An 18,227-nucleotide genomic window follows, 5' to 3' on the forward strand; every position below is an offset into this window, starting at 1 on the left:
CCCCAGAATGACCTTTTAAAACGGTGCGTGCAGAGGTGAAAAGTGACTTTCACAGAGGAAACCCGCACACAGATGTTTATTGCAACTTTATTCATAATTTCTAAAACTTAGAAACAACCACGATGACCTTTGGTAAGTGATGAATAAACTGTAGTCCATCCAGACAATGGAATATATATTTTTAAGCTTTTATTTTTAAGTAATCTCTACACCCAACACGGGGCTCAAACCCACAACCCCCAGATCAAGAGTCGCATGCTCCACTGACTGAGCCAGCCAGGCGCCCCCAGACGGTGGAAAATTACTCAGCACTAAAAATAAGTAATCTATCAAAAAAAAAAAAAAAAAAGTAATCTATCAAGCCATGAAAAGACATGGAGAAACCTTAAATGTATGTTATTAAGTGAAAGAAGCCAATCTGAAAAGGCTGCATATGGTACGATTCCAACTGTACATTTTGGAAAAGGCAAAACTTTGGAGTCACGAAAAGAATCAGTGGTTTCCAGGGGTCAGGGAAAGGGAGAGCTGAACAGCTGGAGCACAGAGGATTTTTTAGGCAGTGAAACGACTGTGTGTGATACTATAATGATGAATGCGTGTCAAAACCCATGCAATGAAAACACCAAACCCAGGGCGCCTGGGTGGTTCAGTCGGTTGGGGGTCCAGGCTCTTGATTTCAGCTCAGGTCCTGATCTCAGGGTCGTGAGTTCAAGCCCCGCATTGGGCTCCAGCGTGGAGCCTGCTTAATAAATAAATAAATAAATAAAAACTCCAAAAAACACCAAACCCATACAGTATAAGCACCAAGAGCAAACCCTAACATAAACTGCGGATTCTGGGTGACAATGATATGTCGGTGTAGGTTCATCAGTGGTAACAAACGCATCATTCTGGTGCGGGATGTTGATGGGTGGGGGAGGCTGTGCACATGTGGGGGCCGCAGGTACATGAGAAATCTCTGTGCCTTCCTCTCAATTTTGCTGTGAACCTAAAACTGCTCTAAGAATTAAAGACTATTAATATTTTTGTGTTGAGTATAGTTGACACACAATGTTCCATTAGTTTCAGGTGTAAAAAAAAATCTCTTCATTTTTTAAAATATTTTATTTTTAAGTCGTCTCTACACCCAGTGTGGGGTTCGAATGTACAACCCCGAGATCGAGAGTCGCACACTCTACCCACTGAGCCAGCCAAGGGCTCCTGAATTCTTCATTTTAATGAATTTAAATTTAAATGGCCGTGTGTGGGCCAGTGGCCCCTATGGGACACGACCATAAGCTCCATGAGGGCAAATAGAAGTTGAATGATGAATGACTGAGTGAATAAGCATCAAGCACTTGGCAGGGGTCTCTGGATGGTTCCAGCCCCCATGTGCCTTGGGTGATTCCGGGCCAGAGCAGATGTTCAAACCTCACCACCGCCACCTCTGAGCTGTGTAACCCTCTGAGCCCGTTTCCCCACAAGGAAGATGCCTGCCCTGTGACCGTGAACTTCCCTGGGTCCTCACCACCAGGATCCAGGAAAAAATATGAGGATGAAGGGGAGGAACTGAGCCCCTCCACTTACCAGGATTCCCCTCCCCTCAGAGTGGCCTGTTGGGACGCAGTTCTCTCCAGGCAGGGCTGCCTTGCAGAGGAGGGACATTCCGGTGGGAGAAAGGTGAGCCTCAGTGTCAGGGCCACCTCACGGGGGAGCCAGCCACCTGAGAAAGCAGGGAGCTTCCTGTCCCAGGGTAGGGCAAGCTGCAGAGGGGGCTGGGGGTCAGCATGGCGGTGTGAGCCTTGAGGCCCGTTGATCTGCCAGGCTTCAAAGGCATTAGGGTCCAGCTTTCTCACAGAAGGTCAGCGACCCGGGGCCAGCCAGCCACTGTGCTCTCGGCCGCGGACTCGTAACGGGTGCACGGAGGAAGGCAGGAAGCAATGTGGCATCCTCTGAGCTAGCCTGGCGGGGTTGGGCTTCCTGGTGCAAGGCCTTTGCTCCAAGCTGGGCAGCAGATAGCTAGCTGCGCCTGGGAGGGAAGGAGAAGGGCCTAAAGGACTCTCCAGGCCAAACCTGTGTGTCTCAGCTGCACTTCCAGGGCCCTTCAAAGGAAAGGATTGATGGGGCACCTGCTCACAACCCACTCTTAGGTGTTACTGGTGTTCCCATTGCTCAGACAGGTACGTGGATGGTGATGTGACTTCCCAAGGCCACTTACATAAGACAGATGGCCCCAGTCACCCTCCCATTCCGCCTCGGGGTTGTGTCGTCATTCGCCCGGTCTCCGTTCCTGGTCAGTCCATGCCTCTGTCCGCGACGTGCAAGCCCACGGTTCCGTCTGCCCAGCCCTCCCCCAGAAAGCCTTCTCTGTCCTGCTCCAGAGCGACAGCTCCCCACTCCCCAGTCAGCCGGCTTCAGGGTCCTTTATTTTGCTTTTCGTTCAAAAGAGACAAAATGATGAGTGCTTTCCTTCCTCCTTTTTAAATCTGTATTTCTTAGTTGTTGGGTTTTTTGTTTTTTTTTCCCCAGTTTTATGGAGGTGCAATGTGCTGGTTTCAGTGTGGGTGTGCACCTGCAACACCACCCCCCAACCAACATCATGAGCACCTGCATCCCCCTGGGGTCCCGCATCCTTCCTCATACACAGCCTCTGCTCTTCCTCCTCCTTGTCACAATCAGTCATTGTGCCTTCACTTGGTGGCCTGATACTATGTTTCCCTGCTACACTGGGTGCCTCATGCGGGCAGGAAGCACATCTGCTTTCTTCTCCAATGCACCCCCAGACCCTGGCACGCCGCCTGGTACAAAGGGTGGTTGGATAGAGGAAGGAAGGAGGGAGGGAAGGCAGGCCCAGCATACGCCAAGCCCTCAATCAATGCTTGTGAAATGAGTGAGTGGCCCAAGGTGGAAGCTTGCAGCACGGAGTCCAGGGCTTATCACCGCCCCTGAATGGGATCAAGAGCTGGAACTGGCCTGGGTGGGTGTGTGTGTGGTGGGGGGGGACTTCCATTTCAGCCCTTGCTGCCAGGGCCCCTAAGACGGAAGCATCCTGCGCTCACTGCCGTCCCACCTGCTCCAGTTGCGTGCAGGTCAGGGAGGTAGCCCAGGGCCCCCGAGGGAACAAGACTGCCTCCGGAGCCCACACCACACCCCCGCTGGGGTGGGTTATGTACTGAACTGCCAAGGTGAGCTCAGGGGGGATGGGTCACAAGTTCCTGTTTAGTTTTGGAAGGTCTTAGAACAGTCTCTTTCCCACTGACTGAGACAGGCACCTTGCACTGAGTAAAATGACTTGCGTCCCTCCCAACCTGCCACAACTCCATGAGACTCTAAGGCACATCCTGCCCACGTGAGGGTCTCTGCTCATCAGTAAGATGGGAGGCAGTGGGCCACCACATTCCCAAGGGCCACAGCTGAATGCTCCAGGGAGCCCTGGGTCAATGGAGGGAGGGGCAGGCCCCCTCCAGGCCTCAAATCTGGACTGACTTGGCATTGGATTCTGGACCTTACTCCCTCTGGATAGAGGGCAAGGGGCCCCCTGCATGGGAGTCCTCCTCCTTTCCCCAGTCACAGCTTCTAGCAGAGGGCAGGCAGGCCAGCCTTGGAGCACTGCATTGTAAGTCAGAAACTGACCTCCAGTGCCAGGTAGACCCTGCCCCCCAGGAGCCCAGACCCTGCAGGCCCTTGGGAGTAGGTCAAGCCTGCACTTAAAAACCGGGCCCTGAGTGCACAGTAAGGTACCCGTCACAAGGAAGATTCCAGAACCCAGGCAAGCCTCCCCCAGAGCCAACTGGAACATTCTCTGCCAATCTGACATGCCCCCATCCCAGGCCCTGGACACCACCAGGGAGCTGCCCTGCACAATCCTAGCAAGGGCTTTCTTTGGCTGTGTGGGAACCATCACTCCAGTGAGCTAGTAGTCAAGGTGGGTCCCCACCCTCAGCCTCAGGGTCTGTGTCCCAAGCCCACCAGGAAGGATGACAAAAACGTTATGTGGCCTAGGAAGCCCCACTCCAAAAGGACACCAAGTTCAGGTGCCCCAGTGCCTCAGGAGGTATGGCACCTGGACCACCTGACTCTCCTTTCCACATAGCCCAGGTGTCCCACTTTCCTGAAGCATCCAGACCTCAGAACTTAGAAATAGGGGACATAAGATAGGTAAAGGGCCGGGCCCCTTATTTCCTTCTATCCATCTCCCACCCTGGGACTATTCGATGTCAGGGCTCGACACACCTCAGACCCCCTTCCCTTTTGAGGTAGGAATAGCTTGGTCCCTGCTACCCCAAACCCTTCTCCCCAACACCCAAAAAGCCACATCTCCTTTTCTTTAAGGTGTGCACTTTATTGAACTGGTCTCAAGTCAGTGTACAGGAAAGCCCCGGCTGCCTCCGTGCCTCAACCCCTCTTCCTAGGGAGACCAAAAGCCTTCATAAATCCTAAATTGAAGGGGACAAAAAAAGGGGGGCCATGATGGCAGACCATTCAAAATAAAACAAAAAGAACAAGTATTAAGGCGAAGATTAAAAAAAATTTGGACTACATAATTTACACAAAAGCAATTCTATCACCCTCCCCTGTGTGGACTTGGGCGAGGACTGGCCCTTCTCCTCAGGGAGAAATGGAGTGGCTTTTGGGAAGGCAAGGGACTTCCTGTAACAATGCATCTCACGATATTTGGAATGACTATTTAAAAAAAAAAAAAACAATGTACAATCAAAGTCCTCGGCCACATTGTAGAACTTTGGGGATGCTCGCTCCAACCAACTGCTGTCACCTTCACCGTTCCAGTTTTTAAATCCTGAGTCAAGCGCCAAAAAAATAACCAAAAAAAAAAAAAAGAAAAAAAAATCCAAAAACAAAAAAACAATTAAAAAACCAAATAAAGCCATGCCAATCTCATCTCGTTTTCTGCGCAAGTTAGGTTTGTCAAGAAAGGGTGTAACGCAACTGAAGTAACAGTCCGCCTAGAAGCATTTGCGGTGGACGATGGAGGGGCCGGACTCGTCGTACTCCTGCTTGCTGATCCACATCTGCTGGAAGGTGGACAGCGAGGCCAGGATGGAGCCTCCAATCCACACAGAGTACTTGCGCTCAGGTGGGGCGATAATCTGGGGGAGGAAGGAGACAGTTAGCATGAAGATCCTGGACCCTGCAGCCCTGAAGGAGGGGCACGCCCACAGGAGCCACCCAACGCGCCCAGGCCAGCCAAGTGCCCCCCACCTTGATCTTCATTGTGCTGGGCGCCAGGGCTGTGATCTCCTTCTGCATCCTGTCGGCAATGCCGGGGTACATGGTGGTCCCACCGGACAGCACCGTGTTGGCGTAGAGGTCCTTGCGGATGTCGACATCACACTTCATGATGGAGTTGAAGGTAGTTTCGTGGATGCCACAGGATTCCATGCCTAAGCGGAAACAAGCAAGACTTGGCTTCCGGGAGTGGCCACAGGGTGACCCCCCCGCGGCAGGGGAAGGCAGGCAGGCTCACTTACCCAGGAAGGAAGGCTGGAAGAGCGCCTCCGGGCAGCGGAACCGCTCGTTGCCGATGGTGATGACCTGCCCGTCGGGCAGCTCGTAGCTCTTCTCCAGGGAGGAGGAGGAGGCCGCCGTGGCCATCTCCTGCTCGAAGTCCAGGGCCACATAACACAGCTTCTCCTTGATGTCACGCACGATTTCCCGCTCGGCGGTGGTGGTGAAGCTGTAGCCACGCTCCGTGAGGATCTTCATGAGGTAGTCCGTCAGGTCCCGGCCAGCCAGGTCCAGACGCAGGATGGCATGGGGCAGGGCGTACCCCTCGTAGATGGGCACAGTGTGGGTGACCCCGTCCCCGGAGTCCATCACGATGCCAGTGGTGCGGCCAGAAGCGTACAGGGACAGCACAGCCTGGATGGCCACGTACATGGCCGGGGTGTTGAAGGTCTCGAACATGATCTGTAGGGAGAAGAGCCAGGTCACGCTTGGGGAAACCACCAGAGAGGATCAGGCCAGACTGGGGACATGCAGAAAAGTGCAAGGAACACAGCTAAATGTGCCGGGGATCCCGGGAGGGGGATTCACTTCAGACCTATTGTGCACCTACTGAATACACACTCCAAGGCCACTCGACACCAGCCTCATCGGCTTGGTCACACGAGCCAGTGTTAGTACCTACAACCCACAGCATTTTATAACCTCAAACACCTAATCAGAAAGGCAAACACCAGAAAGATTCCGTCTGGGAAAAAGCAAATAGAACCTGCAGAGTTCCAAAGGAGACTCAGGTCAGAGAAGAAAGTCCTAGGAGAATGGCAGAAGAAAGAACACGTGAGACAGGGCGTGACACAGAAGAGCAAGAAAGGATGGGGTGGCCGCCCAAAAAAGGCCAGCGGGGCCACTGACCTGGGTCATCTTCTCACGGTTGGCCTTGGGGTTCAGGGGGGCCTCGGTCAGCAGCACGGGGTGCTCCTCGGGGGCCACGCGCAGCTCGTTGTAGAAGGTGTGGTGCCAGATCTTCTCCATGTCGTCCCAGTTGGTGACGATACCGTGCTCGATAGGGTACTTGAGGGTCAGGATGCCCCGCTTGCTCTGGGCCTCGTCACCCACGTAGGAGTCCTTCTGGCCCATGCCCACCATCACGCCCTGCGGAGGGAGGGGCGAGGCGCCCTGAGCACCGGCCCGGGGCCGCGGACCGCCACCCCGAAAGCCAAAGGCCAGGCCCTCCCCCCGCGAGGGAATCTGCTCCCGGGAGGAGACGCCCCATCTACCCCGCCCACCCCAGGTCAGACCGGCGCCCTACCTGGTGCCGGGGGCGCCCCACGATGGAGGGGAAGACGGCCCGGGGGGCGTCGTCGCCTGCGAAGCCGGCTTTGCACATGCCGGAGCCGTTGTCGACCACGAGCGCAGCGATATCGTCATCCATGGCGAACTGCGAGGCGAGCCGGGCCTTGAGCCGGGGGTCGGGTGGGGCCGCCCCCGCCCAGCCCACTTCCGGCGCGCCGCGGCCTCGCGCCGCCAGGGGGCGCCGGCGCACGCCCACATTGGGGACAAAGGCGGCCGGGCCGGCAGCGTTATTACCATAAAAGGCAAACGCTCATCGGAGGCGGCGCCGCGGCGCGCGGCAGGAAGCCAGGCCCCCGCCCCCTCCCCACCCGGGGCTGGCTCCGCCCCCGTCCTGTTCAAAAAAAGCGCCGGCCGGACTGGCGGGCGGCGGCCACGCCCGCGGGAGCCGGCGGCGCGGGGAGGAAGTGCGCGCAGGCGCCCTCGCCCCGCGGCGACCCCACCCCTTCCGGCCGGCCGCACCGCCCTCGCCCCGGCCGCGGCTCCCGGCCCGAGCGCGCACGCGCACGCGGAGCCGCGTCCCCAGCCCCCACCCGGCCGGCGGACCCGCCGCGCCCACCCACCCCTCCACCCAGCCGCCCGAGCGAGCCCGCCCGCTCGGACAAAGACCCGCGGCCGCCTCGGCCCGGATCGCAGCACGCCGGGGGCGCGCGGTGCGAGCGCAGTCCCGGCCCGAGCGAGGAGGGGAGCGCCAGCCCCACTGCCCGTACAGCCGGCGGCTCTCTCCCGGCGCGAGGCCGGAGGCCGAGGGGCCCGCCCGCCCGGAGGAAGCGGCGGCGGCGCGGCGCTGCAGCGCGCCCCGGGCCGGGAACCTACCTGGGGGAGGTGTAAACCGGCGGTGGCAGCGGCGGAGCGGCGAGGGCGAGGGGCCTGTGCTCGCGGGGTGGACGCGGTCTCGGCGGTGGCTGCGCGTCGCGCCGCCGGGTTTTATAGGGCGCCGCCGCGGCCGCTCGAGCCATAAAAGGCAACTTTCGGAACGGCGCGCGCTGATTGGCCCCGCGCCGCTCACTCACCGGCCTCGCAGCACAGTGCAGCATTTTTTTACCCCCTCTCCCCTCCTTTTGCAAAAAAAAAAAATAAGAGAGAGAGAGAACGAGCCGGGCTGGGAGAGAGCGAGAGCGAGATTGAGGAAGAGGAGGAGGGAGAGAGTTTTGGCGTTGGCCGCCCTTAGGTGCTGGGTCCGTGGGCCGCCGCCCCGCTGGGCAATGCCTGATCCGGCCCCTCTCGTGTTCTCCACCCCAGGACCCTCCGGGTGTGGGCATCACATGAGCAGTGAGCGCCCCGGTGGGCAAGGGTCAGCATGGATGTGAGGGTCCCCGGTTTCTGTGGGTGCATGCTTAAGGAGCAGTTGCAGGGGAAGCATTGGTCCACATTAACTCCACTGCCCAGAAACCTGGATTGGGGAGATGGAGGGGCCTCTGGCTGGGGGTGCTCAGCTTGCTAACTGAGGGGCATTACTACTCAGACACCTGGGGCAGAAGGGTATGGTGTGGTGTGGGGGAGCCAGGGGGCTTGTGGCCACTTAACGGGGTTCTCAGGCCCCAGAGACAGGACAGGCATCCAGAGCAAGAGGCTGGAAATTCCCTGTGAAGAGGGCCCCAAGCCTCCCCCTGCTGCAGGCCTGGCCAGAGGTGGGCTCTGTAGAACAGAGAAACTGTTCCCATGGAGCCAGGCTGCCTCCAGAAGCTGCCTGGTCACACCCAGCCGAGCCGTTAGCCCATGACCCAGGCAGCTGCTGGGCGAAGGCAGGCAGGGCTGCTCAGCGCAGCTCTGGGGCCCACCATCCATCGTCTGTCTGTCATGGGCAGCCACAGCTGAACTTCTGTCCTGGACCATCTGGAGCCTGCCAAGGACCCTTAATGCCCCAGAGATGAGTTAGCTCGACGGGGGCGGGGTGGCAGGGACAGTAGTTGAAGACCTGCTGCCCCCAGAGGAGACCCTCTCCTTGTCACCCTTTCCTGCCCTGGGTCCCTCCACCAAACATTGGGCAAGATCTGGGTGCCCGGGAGTGTTCTGGGTGGTTCCCTGCTCTGAGTGCTGCCAGCCTGGCAGGCAGAGCCTGTACCCAGATGGTGGCCAACGATGATAGTGTGTGGCAGACAGAAGCCCAGGGCTTGGGGGACCCCAGAAGGATGTCTGGCTCAGCCTAGAAGACCGTGCACGTTCTGGGAGGTGGTGACAGGAAGCTGAATTTTCACACAGAAGATGGAAAGGGTGGTCTAGGTAGGGGCGCTGGCCTGCAGCCACTGGTCTGTCTCTGGGCACCCCAGGCCTGCCCAGGGCTTTGCTGCATATAGTAGGTGCTCACAAGCTGTGTGTTGAAACCAGTGACCCTGTAGTCCATATATGGATGTCCAGTCTGGTCCTGCCCACCATGGGTGGCTGGTAGCAGGGCACTCCGGAGTTGCGGGGGCCACAGCTGGGTGGGAAGGGTGACCGTCCCCCAGCACACAGCAGAACCCTCAGGCTCAGAGCCACACGCGAGCATCCCCAGAGCACTGCATGCAGCTCTCCGATCACCGCTCTGGGCTTGAGGGAATGTTCCCAGCCCGTCCACTCCCTGCCTCCCCGGGAACTGCCCTGGCCCTGGCCTTGTATCTCTCAGTCGTGGGCATCTGGCCAGCGAGCTGCCCTGGGGCCTGCCTGCCCTGCAGTTCAGGGGCTGGGGAGCGACCGTCTTTCTGCCTGCTGGTGAGGGCTGCTTGGGGCTGTTCACTGAGCCTGGAGGAGTGCTGGGCAGGCTGGGACTAGGGCTACAGGGCCAGGGACGGGAGGCCCTAGGACGGTTCCAGGCAGCTACGTGGGGTGGGGAGCCGACATGCTCCCCAAGCAGGACCTGTGCTGCCACCTCACCTCTTCTCCACCAGGGATGGGCCGAGGTGCAGGAGCACCCGCCCAATGCGACCTCAGACTGGAACACTCGTGGCCCTGCGTCTGGTCTGCAGCAGCCCTCCTGCTGCTCTCCCAGGCATCCTTCAAGGCCCGTCCCGGAAGGCCCCTGTTGGGGGTGGGGGAGCCCTTTGGCATCTGCAGCCTAGACCACCGCCCTCCCACTTAGGACCACTGCACTCGGCCGGCCGGCCTTTCACGGCTCGGCCTCCCCCTCCAGACTGTGAGCCCTGGCATCCACCTCCTCCCACCGCACCCTCCCTGGGGCCCTGTGCTGGTGAATGGACAAGTGACTCCTTGGGTATCCTCAGGCCTCTGAAGGGACACTGGGAAGACAGAGGCCTGGGATGGGGGCTGGGCTGCAGGCCTGGGGGGAGGGGAAGAGAAAAAGAGGAAGTGGGGCCTGCCAGAGGAAGGGGGAGGAGACGTGCCGGAGAGGAAGTGAACAGGTTCTGCGCTTGGGAACTTTGCCCTTGCAGGGAGATTTCAGAGATGTCACTGGGGCCGGCATACAGCCCCCCAGCCTTAGCCTGGCTCAGCCAGTGGGGACTTCACCTGCTTTCTGGTGCTTTTTTCCTCCTGCGGTTCCCCCACCCTGCAAGGCGTCCAAGCAGGGGACACTTAGAGTCCTCCCAAAGGACCACTCCCTGGCCCTCTCTAGAGAAACAGCTACCCAGTCACCTGGCCCTGGGTACTTGAGCCCCACGGCTGCGCTGCCCGGTGAGGACCCCAAGCTCCACTTCGCAGAGGAAGAAACTGATGTGTGGCTTCTGGACTCTTGGCTCCAGGAGGGTGGAAAGGCTGCACACAACAGGTGCTCGGTGAGGGCTAACTGAGGAATGAGGGCATGGAACCCTGTAGCAAACACATGTCCCCTTTACAGATGAGGACACTGAGGCAGGACTGGAGTCCAGCGTGAAGGACACTAGGCGCGGTGCCCCAGGGAGCCTCACACTGCCCCTCCCTGGTAAAATGCCCCCTGGAGTGCTCCCAGGGACTGGGTCCAAAGGCTGTTCCAAAGTCTGAGTTCTTGGGTCCCACTTCCCTCCTCAGTGCTTATCTCCTGGGGGCCAGAGAGAATAGCCACCAGCCTTTCGTCACACAGCAGTGGGTCCTGAGGCCCCAAGCCTGCAGTCTCCTGTCACCTTTTTGCACTGCCCTCCTCCCCTGTTCCTAGGATAGTCTCAAAAAAAGGAGATTCTGGACCTCAGCATTCCTGAGGGACTGGGCTTGGGTTTCCTGTGCCCCCTGCTCAACTTTTCCTATGCCTCCAGGCGGGCTCTTTGGGATGCCCCCTCCAGGAAGCCTGCATGATTTCCTCCTTCTGCTACCATAAGACCGTAGGACAGTAGCTTTCCTGCCCAGGGGAAACAACCCAGCGGGGATCACACAGCAAGGGCACAGCCAGGAGCCAAACCTCCAGGATCACAACTGCCCTTGCATCCGACACGCCAGCACCAACCAGCCAGGCATGCTTCCAGAGTGGAACAGCACCAGGCACTGTTTTGAGCAACACCCTGCAGAAAGCAGGTGTGATCCCGGAGACAGACCTCAAATGAGAGAGCAAAAGAGAACTCCTCCGCTGTGCCACCTACAAAGGAAAGCAGTAGGTTTCCTCAGGAAGGAGGGAGCTTCTTAAAGGGCAGTCAGGGAGCCCCCCACCGCACCCTGAGGAGGTGAGCAGCCAGCGGAAGGGGGCCCCGGAGGCAGGAAGGCTGGGCTGGGCAGCAGCCAGGGCCTCCATCCCCACCCAGGCCTGGCCTCTGGCCAGAGTCTCCCAGGGCCTCAGCCGGCCTCGGGCTACCCTGCTCTCCGAAAGTCATCCCCCCAATGGGGGATCCCCGCCCTGGAGAAACTGGGAACTTCTAATACTTCTTGGGAGAGTTTTTAAAAATCCTTAAAAACTACCCCGTCTCTCTTCCTGTGCCCCAGGGCGCTCTGAGAAAGGCCGGGCCATCCTGGGAAGTTCCCAGCCTTGCTTACTTGAACTTGATTGAATTTTCAGAAATAAAAAACAAGGTTCCCTGGGCTCCCCCCTCTTCTACATGCACCAGCTGAGCCCGTTCTTCTTGCCCCAGACCAGCTGCTGGGAGGGCTTGCTGTCCCCAGTCCCCAGAGGAGAACCCCAGGCGACCCAGACAGACCCCGAGTGTTGACAGGGAGCCGGACCCTGGGACCTGAAGACACCTCCCAACTGGGGGGTGTGGGGAGGCTGGGGCGTCCCGGCCTCCCCCGCAGTTGTCCTGGGAGGGTCTTGAAGCCCACTCATCACCACAGCTCTCCCGGAGCAGCTGGTGACCTGCAGACCAGGGCCTGAGAAGCCAGGCAACACAGGTCCGATCAAGCAGGGTGGGGTCAGCTGCAACTTCAAGGCCAGGTGGGATTCTGGAGGCTACCTGCCCGGCCCCCCTGGCGTGTGGGCAAACACACCCAGCGGGAATGGCAGGGACAGGAGGTATCACACACACCTTGCCCCTTAGGCCTCTGTCCCTGGGCTGTGACAAAAAAGGGGGGGTGCCATCTGGCACGCAGGGTGCTGGGAGCGGTCAGTGACGTGGGGGCTGAAGTCCCAGCTCCGGGGCCAGAGCCCCCAGAGATCTGGTCAGTGTGGAGGCTCAACCCCTTCCCGGCTGGGTGGCCTTCTCCCTGCTACTCTTCTGCCTGGCCCAGGGGCCTAGAATGCCTGAGGCGCTGGAGGAGTGGAGGGAGGGAGGGAGGGAGGGGCGCCCCTCCTGGAGGGCCCGAGGAAGTGAAAGGGGAACGTAAAAGGGGGAAGGAGGTGTTGGAAAGTGCAGGCGGGTGGGGCCCGTTGACTCAGAGGCCAGGCTCACTCACCTCAGGGCTAAGCCTGGCCTCCCCAGTCCCTGAGAGTCCCTGAGGGCCTGCTCTGACCAGAGCCAGGCCTGCGTCACCACCCAGAAATCTCACCTCGCCCCTGCCAGCTCAGCCGGAATCTCCCCATTTCTCAGACTCACAAACTGAGACCAGCGACCCACAGGACTTGGTCTTGCAGTTAACGGCGCACCATGACGGGACGGCCACGCCGCCCGTGGGCAGTGACAGAGCCGGGCTCCGTGGTGGGCTCAGCCTCCCTGCGTGGCCGTGGGGCACACACACAGGGCGCTCCTCGCGGGGCACTCCTCAGCTGGCAGCGCTCCTCCAGCCGCGGGGCCTGGGGCCTGTCCAAGTGGAAACCTGATTGGCCATGGCCACGTAGCTGCGTCACCAGGCCCTGCCCAGCCAGAAATCTCCGCTGCTGCTGGGCTGGCCAGCAACCTGAGCCCGCTCTGTAGCTGGCCTTCCGGATGTCTCCCCGTGCCTGGCCCTGTGCCAGCTACTGGGGACACCGGGGGACCTGCTGGCCTGCCCTGTCTGCTGGGGACATGGTCCTGACTGGATGAGGTTGGTCCTGGGCTAGCCCAGAGAAGGGACAGAAGTCGTGGGCTTCGGCTTGATGGATCAGGCAGAGAAGGGGTTTCCCCAGAAGATTGGCCTCTGTTGGGGGCCAGTGGCCACAGCCAGGGCTCTCCTTCCCCTCATTTCCAGGGTCCCCAGGGAATCATCTTGGCTGTCTAATGACTTCACCTGGGTGGCTGAGACCCCTAGCATCCTTGATGACAGTGTGTGGGGAGGTGGCACCCAGGTGTGCTCACAGCTGTGACCCAGGACATGTAGTGAGGAAGTTGCAGGGTCCGTCCAGGCCCAGGTAAGACTGAGGGATAAGCCCGCTGCGCCCAGGGCTGGAAGGCCACATGCTGGGCCCTCCTAGTGAGGCCAGGGTGGAGAGAGCCCCAGAGCAGGTGGGGTACCCCAGGAAGGAACGTAGCATCCTTCCCCCCTCCATGAGGCCCCACAGAATAGTCAGCTCAGTACAGTGTCTTTTGGGGACCCCAGTCTTTCCCTCTTCGAACCACACTGAGGTCCGTGCTAAGATTCTGTCACTCACCCATTGGATGTCCTTGGAAGGTGACTCAGCATCTCTGAGTCCGCTGGGGTCTGTAAGACCATGTGTGGATGGCACTGTCTGGGTGGGCCTTTCAGCAGCTTGTCGCAGACCCCCTCAAAGCTGGCCACCACCCACCTCCTTAACAAAAGAGAAACCAAGGCCCAGAGATGGGCAAAGGCTTGCCCAGAGTCACACAGCCCGTGTGGCAAGCCAGAGCCCAGGCCTGAAAGGCTGGAGGCTTGCACTTTGTGTGCCACTGGGAGGGCCAAGTGGGTCTGTCTGGAAGGATGCAGGACTCTGCTCCCCGCGGCCAAAGGGATGACAGCTCTATGGTGACCTGAGCAGTCCCTAGCTGCGTGGACAGCTCCCGAGGCCAGGTGGGGCCTGTCCCCCCCGGGATGGAGGCTGCATGCTCTGGCCTGGCCCTCCCCACCTGGCCAAACCCAGGCCTGCCCACAGCCTTATTCCTCGTCCCTCTCAGATCACATGGACTTCAGGTCCCTCAAAGGGTCCGGCTCAGGAGGGAGTGGGGCCCTCCCCTTGCAGCCCCCTACTTGCCCTGAGGCCCCCCTCTCTGCAGGCTAGGGCATCATGGTGCACAGCACCCAACGGGCAGCCAGACTGCAGAAGCAGATGGAAAGTTCTAAGTGTCCAGCTCCGTCATCTCCCCCGTTGGGGACACGGCTAAGCCCGTTGTGTGTCGGTGGCCTTGGATGAGTTGCTCACCTACAGAGTTGCAGAGTCGTAGGGAGAGAACAGGAGAATGAACGGGAACGCTGGGCCTGCCCAGAGCAAGTACAGGGTGGCCACGTGCTGGTGACCTTGGGCCAGGCACACTGTGTCCCTGCAGCAGGAAGGCTACAACACCTCTTCTTCATTCCAGGCTTGCAGGGGCCAGGAGGGGAGGGGCTCACCAGCCTCGCAGGCAGCTCTGGGTTGGTTCCCCGCTGGGCCAGCTCCAGGAGGCGGAGGAGGGGAGTGCTGGGAAAAGCCCCTTCTGCCTGCCACCCCCTCCCCAGCGTGTGTGTAATGGGTGTGAGCTCACAAGACAAATCAATGCCTCTCACTGGTCCCCATGCTTGTCACACACAGAACAGGGCCCTTCAGGGGTGGGTGGTGGGAAGGAGAGAGCCAGTGATGTCTGCCTTCTCCCTCAGGTCTTTCTGGATTGTTTTTCCACCAGAGAATACTGGAATGAAATTTGGGCAAGGAGGGGTAAGGGAAAGGGGAGGGGGGTGAGCAAAAGACTTGAAACAAGAGGCTACCCAAATCTCCAAATCACCGATAAAGATAAAAAAGATGCTCAGGGCGCCTGAGTGGGTGGCTCAGTCGGTTAAGCATCCAACTCTTGGTTTTGGCTCAGGTCATGATCTCGGGGCCGTGAGTTCGAGCCCCGCGTTGGGCTCCACACTGGGCTTAAAAAAAAAAAAAGATGCTCAACATCATGGGTCAATGGGAAATGCAAATTAAAACCTCTCTGATCACAGCCTCAGCCCCCCAGTGGCATACCAGGTGTTGCTGGGGACAAGCGGCTGCTTGAAGCTTGCAGCTCACGGGGCTAGCATGTCCACAACCACCTTGGAAACTGTTCCTAATGCCCTGAAAATATGACCCAGCCATTCCCCTCCTAGGTATTTATCCAAGAAAAATGAGTCCACGCGTCCACCAGAAAACATGAGCAGAAATGTTCGTGCATATTCACATATAATATACAGTCACGTAATATATATTTATTAACACCCCGAATGCACAGGAGCAATAGAACAGATAAACAAGGTGTGGCGCATTTGTGCACGGGGATAAACTACCCCGGCGTGCTCCGCAACGGGAGTCTCAAGAACACCGTGTCGGATGCAAGAAGCCAGACACAGGTGTAGATGCCGTGTGATTCAGCGTTCACGGAGCTTACGAACAAGGGCGGGAGTCTGTGCTGGGGTCAGGATGGTGGCTGCCCTTTGGGGAGTAGTGACTGAAAAGGGCATGAAGAGCCTCTGGGAGTTGAAAATGTCTCTTGGTCTGGGTGCTAGGCTTAAGTATTCGGTCTGGGGCAATTCATGCAGCACACTAAGGATGTGTGCACTTTCCCAAGAGTGTAGCTAGTTTGGGAATGTGGCCCACCTCCGCCGGCCTCATCTCACACGCCAGACAAGCTGGCCTCTTGTCCTCAGAGCACCAAACTCCTGCCTGCCTCAGGGCCTTTGAACTGGCCATTCTGGCTGTCTATAATGGACCCTGCTCCCCAGGCACATCCTTTACATTCTGCTTATCCTTTAAGGCTCAGTATAAATGTCATCTCTTCCAGGAAGTCCTCCCTGATCCATAGGCAAGGGCAGGGCTCTTACACCTCCTGTGTTTCTTTGTCATGCTCATCATAGCTGATAATTAAGTGTATCTGGGTGATTACAGGTTTGCTTTTTCCCCCATGCTCCCTCCATAGGCAGGGACCGTATCTGTTTCGGTCACTGCAAGATCCCCAGCTCATGTGTATGGTTAGTGAAGTTTTCAGCTTCCATCTGCAGATGGAAGGAAGGAAGGAAGGAAGGAAGGATAGATCAAACCAGTTCTCTACAGAAGGGACAGAGGTGGCAAGAATGGATGTGTTGTCTCTTGAGGGTGTGAGCATCTTGTTCCAGGAGGGTGTGGTGTCCCCCGGACTGCCAAAGCTGATGAGGAATAGGCCTAGGGAGGAAGGGGCTGGCCACCCGAGGGCTCACACCTTCCAGAGGATGTTGGCAGGAGGGGAGTAGGGGTGTCACCGGAAGTCCTCAGGTCTCTGGGCTGTAGCTGACTCACCCAGCCTCTGATAACACTCACAGGTCAGACTCCAGCCTTGTGCTCCAGAGGTCCCCAGGGGAGACACCTGATATCCTGACTCTACGAGAGGCTGACCAGGAGGACGGGCAATCCAAGCTGAAGGTCTGGCAAGGCTTTCCAGTGGAGGGGTCTTTTTTGGCTGGGCTTTGAAGTTTGAATAGGAGACAAGTTAGGGAGGTCTTGATAGAAGGGTACGTTGGGAGAGCTGAAGACATCTGATGTGGCCTGGGCGCTTTGGAAAGTGAGTCCATAGAAGCCTCAGTGGGGAGACTTGGGCTCAACACCGTTTCCATTCTAGACAACACCCAGTCGAGTACCAGGAGGCCCCCAGCTGAAAAAGAGCCCAACTGAGTGGATGGGGTTGGGGGAGCCCACGCGGCACTGCCTGCCTCTCTATGCCCTGTTCCTCCCCCTCTAGCCGGTCAGAGGTCCCTTCCTCACCTCATCAGCCTCAGCCCTGGCCCAGAGAAGGTCAGCCTGCTGCAGAACCACACAGCAAAATGCAGCGTTGGAACTCCGCTGACGCCCAGAAGGCCCAGGGCAGGCGTCTTCACAGAGAAGTAGCCTAAACTCGGGAGCCGGGACTTTGTCCTGCAAGGGTGATGGGGGCTATAGAGGGTGTAGGAGCAGGAGAGGGGCAGGGCCAAGTGTGATGCTTCAGCAGAAAGTTCCACATAAAGAAAGGGCCCAGGAGGGCTCCAACACAAACTCTGTAGCCTCAGATTCCAGATTTCTCTCTGCGCCCTGCTGAGTAGACACTGGGACTAGAAATACTAGGGTTATAAGAACAATTACAATAATAGCAATGACAATGATAACCTGTTTGTTCACTTTTCTGATGCCCTACATTTTGCTTTTGTCCCCATGGCAACCCCAAGAGGTGGGCAGGCCAGCTTTCATTATAGTGTTATTGTTGTTGTTTTAAAGATTTATTTATTTGAGTGGGAGAGGGGCAGAGGAAGAGAGAGAATCTCAAGCAGACCCTGTGCTCAATCTCATGACCCTGAGATTACTACCTGAGCCCAAACCAAGAGTCGGACGCCACCCAGGCACCCCTCCTTACAGCTGTTGGCATCAAAACCCACAGTCGAGGTTGGGGACCTGCCTGCCGTAGGCACAGCCCTCTCCCTTTGGCACAGGGCCTTGCTCACCTGGATGAGGTGATCACCTGGGTGAGGTGAGGTGGTGAGCCCCCAGCTGCGGCTGACTGTTCCTTCCCATCCAGATGCTCTTCACCAGCCCCCGGGAGCCAGGCCCTGTCCTGCTCACTCCTGTCCACTGCTCCAGGAGGAAGGGGCCTTTGTGGTTGCCTAAATCCAGGTGAGGCCCAGAGCAGTGAGGGGACATGCCCAAGGTCACACCCAGGAGGGAAGGATGGTGAGCTGGGTCATGGCTGCCTTCTCCATGATCCTGGGCAAGTCACTTTACCTGGAAGGACCTTGATCTCACTTTTTTTTTTTTTTTTAAGATTTTATTTATTTAGGGCGCCTGGGTGGCTCAGTTGGTTAAGCGACTGCCTTCGGCTCAGGTCATGATCCTGGAGTCCCTGGATCGAGTCCCGCATCGGGCTCCCTGCTCGGCAGGGAGTCTGCTTCTCCCTCTGACCCTCCCCTCTCTCATGTGCTCTCTCTCAAATAAATAAATAAATCTTTAAAAAAAAAAAAGATTTTATTTATTTATTTGACAGAGAGAGACACAGCGAGAGAGGGAACACAAGCAGGGGGAGTGGGAGAGGGAAAAGCAGACCTCCCGCAGAGCAGAGAGCCTGATGTGGGGCTCAATCCCA

The 18,227-nt window shown here is 58.2% G+C and overlaps 1 protein-coding gene across 2 annotated transcripts in view; it reads right to left on the reverse strand.

Moving 5' to 3' along the window:
* Positions 1 to 4,300: 4,300 nt before the first annotated feature.
* Positions 4,301 to 18,227, reverse strand: part of ACTB (actin beta) — a 333,619-nt gene continuing 319,692 nt past the window's right edge. The window contains exons 1-6 of one of the 2 annotated variants that reach the window (XM_006734356.3): positions 7,609 to 7,765; positions 6,752 to 6,880; positions 6,355 to 6,594; positions 5,469 to 5,907; positions 5,200 to 5,381; positions 4,301 to 5,087 (exon numbers count right to left, since the gene is read on the reverse strand). In XM_006734356.3, coding sequence (XP_006734419.1) covers positions 4,944 to 5,087; positions 5,200 to 5,381; positions 5,469 to 5,907; positions 6,355 to 6,594; positions 6,752 to 6,874 — 1,128 coding nt within the window. In that variant the 5' untranslated portion in view covers positions 6,875 to 6,880; positions 7,609 to 7,765 and the 3' untranslated portion in view covers positions 4,301 to 4,943. Of the gene's footprint in view, positions 5,088 to 5,199; positions 5,382 to 5,468; positions 5,908 to 6,354; positions 6,595 to 6,751; positions 6,881 to 7,608; positions 7,766 to 18,227 lie in introns of those variants that run through there. The other variant, XM_081819048.1, reaches the window with a different exon arrangement.

Source organism: Leptonychotes weddellii, chromosome 5, assembly GCF_054177405.1.
Source record: "Leptonychotes weddellii isolate Sample4059 chromosome 5, ASM5417740v2, whole genome shotgun sequence".
Classification (NCBI taxonomy): domain Eukaryota; kingdom Metazoa; phylum Chordata; class Mammalia; order Carnivora; family Phocidae; genus Leptonychotes; species Leptonychotes weddellii.